This window comes from Notothenia coriiceps, unplaced genomic scaffold (assembly GCF_000735185.1).
Source record: "Notothenia coriiceps isolate Sejong01 unplaced genomic scaffold, NC01 NC01_scaffold00009998, whole genome shotgun sequence".
Lineage (NCBI taxonomy): Eukaryota > Metazoa > Chordata > Actinopteri > Perciformes > Nototheniidae > Notothenia > Notothenia coriiceps.
This window is the reverse complement of record NW_011342699.1, coordinates 23,376-26,287: the sequence shown is the minus strand read 5'-3', so window position 1 is coordinate 26,287 and position 2,912 is coordinate 23,376. Positions and strand designations below refer to the sequence as shown.

Sequence of the window (2,912 nt, the reverse complement as noted above, 5' to 3'; positions counted from 1 at the left end):
TCTCATCTTTTTAAGTGGGAGAACTTTCATAATTGGTGGCTGACTAAATACTTTTTTGCCCCACTGTATATAGTGAATTGAGTAGACATCATCTGGGATTTTGAATATCTCAATTTGGTATACATTTTTTTTCTCCTGGTTTTAGGCTGTAATTAAATCGGCCCGGGAACATTTATTTATTTATTTTATTTTTGGGCCAGTTTTGCCTCTATTAGTGATATCCATTTGAAATGGAGATACAGGGTTTCTAGTTTTACCATGTGTTAACTGCCAAGGGGCTGATATGAGTTATTGTTTCTAATAACAGTGAAGCTTTCAACTCAGAGCAGAAAACACCTTTATTTTTTTCCATTGTCCAATAAGATTGAAATGTATGTCTTTTGTGGTGACATTATTTTTCATAAATCTCACCCCTTTGGACGTTTCATCCCCTCTGTCTCCCCTTTTCAAAGCTATCTCTCTAATAAAGGCTAAACAAGCCCAAAATAAATAGAAAAAACGGTGTGAAAAGTGTGTTTTATGAACAATATTGAATCAATATTCTGCATATTCTCTCAGATGGCTGTAAAGTGGTGTTCCTCACCAAGAGCCCTCTGGTGCTGGTGGGCGTGTCCCGCACCTGTCAGTCGGACAAGGAGCTGCTGCGGGAGCTGCAGTACATCTACTACCAGATCGTCAGCCTGCTCACCCTCACCCAGCTCAACAACATCTTCAAGAACAAGCAGAACTACGACCTGCGCCGCCTGCTGGCCGGCTCCGAGTACCTGACGGACAACCTGCTGACCCGCCTGGAGCGAGACCCCGGCCTGCTGCTCAGCGCCGTCACCTGCCTGCCTCTGGCCAGCTCCACCCGGGACACCGTGTCCTCCAGCCTGCAGGCCGCCAAGTCCAAGAACCTGGTGTTCTCCATCCTGCTGGCAGGGGACCGCCTGGTCACTCTGCTGAGGAAGAAGGACCAGTTCCTGCACCACATAGACTTGCACCTGGTGTTCAACCTCGTCGGCTCCTCTTCCTCGTTTCGTGAAGGCGAGGGCTGGACGCCGATCTGTTTGCCAAAGTTCAACACCGCAGGATTTTTCCACGCTCACATCTCTTACCTGGAGCCCGCGTCCGAGCTCTGCCTCATCCTGGTCTCCACCGACCGAGAGGACTTTTTCAACATGTCCGACTGCAAGAAGCGCTTCATGGAGAGGCTGAGCAAGCGCAGCGCCTACCCGGCTCTGAAGGAGGCTCTGAAGTCTCCCACCTACTCTGTGGAGCAGGTGGGCATCCCGGAGCTCAGGCACTTCCTGTACAAATCAAAGAGCTCAGGGCTGTACACCAGGTGGGCGGGACGTCTGAGCAAACATTTTCATGTGTTTAATTAATGTCACAATCATGCAAAAACCTCTGATAACCACCCTCCTCCCTCTTTATGTCCTCTCCAGTCCAGAGTTCCCTGATGTGTATAAGTCTGACTGTGAGCAGGAGAGGCTGATGGGGTTGTACCAGGACCTCCACAGCAGCTTGCACCACCCAACCAGACCTCTCCGCTACGTCTACCGCTGTGGGGACACTGAAAACCTGCTGGCGTGGGTAAGCCTGGGAGATCAGATGATTGTAGTCTTTAACAGGATTTCATAACTGCTGTGGGATCAGATTTCACAATAGAGTGTCAGACATGAAATTAGGAAATGCCTCAGAGCAGAGCGGGACAACATTGTGAATATTCGTGGCTGAAATATTATAATTGATGCTTTAGAAAATGTATCAAACAATGTCATATTTTATTTACTTCTCATCCAAACTGTCAATAATGATGTCATTGCTGCATTACTAAATATGTAGATAATGTATCTAGACGGTGACTTTAACACTACATTTTAATATGAATCAAGACATCAAACATAAGCCAAGACATTTTAATCCGGCATACTTTTGTCAGGTATGAATTATTGTATAAATACAAACTTATATATAATATTGTCTGACTTTCTTTAGTTATTGTTCATTAAAATATAAAGAGGACCATCTCTTTGGAAAAACACACTTTAATAACTACGTTTTATAACCCTTCATGGATTTCATGAACACATATGTACTTTTGATCTTTTGATCTTTTTTAAGTATTATCTAATAGAAGTAGTAATACAAATAGTCATCTTGTTATATATGTGTGCAAATAAATAAAATCACAATTAAATAAAATAATTTAGAAAGTCAGTTTGGCCCTTTGCATTTCACATATCAAACCGAGCAAAATCACTCATAACTAGGGATGGGTATCGCTAAGGTTTGTTGGCGACACTAAAACTGCAATATAATGTTTGTGTAGCAATAATACATTTTTAAATGTCTCCAGTACCGATAAAAAGACCGATAACGTCGGAGCTTAACGGTACCACGGTCTTTAATAATTCAGCCCCGGGGCCCGTTTAAAGGTGGGGTAGGTAATATTGGAGAAACCAGCTCGAGTGCGCTAGAATTTGAAAATACACAGCCGGAAAGAATCTGCCACTTCCTCACAGAGCCCCTCCTCCAACACACACGAACACACACATGACCAATGAGGGCACGAGATAAGTTTGTGCACAGATGGAAGGCTGACAGGCAGGTAGGCCATCCAGTTATTTTAGCCGGGCCGGCTCAGATGATTGGTCGTGCCTTTTACAGCGCTACGGCTTCCACAGATGAAATGTTTTTATGGATTTTTTGTCAAAGCACTTCAGATATTCATTGCTATCGGGATGTTAAGAGCATTCCATGGAATATAAAAAAAGTGTATCTCGAGCCGGTTTCTCAAACGTACCTACCCCACCTTTAATACCGCAGCTCGGTACACATCTCTACTCATATAGTATTGTGATACACATTTAAACAACCTTGTGCTTGTCTCCTCATTTAATATTGTTCTCTACTAATATTATTACTTG

At 43.6% G+C, this 2,912-nt stretch overlaps 1 protein-coding gene across 1 annotated transcript in view; it reads left to right on the top strand.

The window, feature by feature from the left end:
* mon1a (MON1 secretory trafficking family member A) overlaps positions 1 to 1,741 on the top strand; it is a 4,450-nt gene extending 2,709 nt beyond the window's left edge. The window contains exons 3-4 of the mRNA XM_010771470.1: positions 559 to 1,324; positions 1,428 to 1,741. Coding sequence (XP_010769772.1) covers positions 559 to 1,324; positions 1,428 to 1,623 — 962 coding nt within the window. The 3' untranslated portion in view covers positions 1,624 to 1,741. The remainder of the gene's footprint in view (positions 1 to 558; positions 1,325 to 1,427) is intronic.
* Positions 1,742 to 2,912: the final 1,171 nt, after the last annotated feature.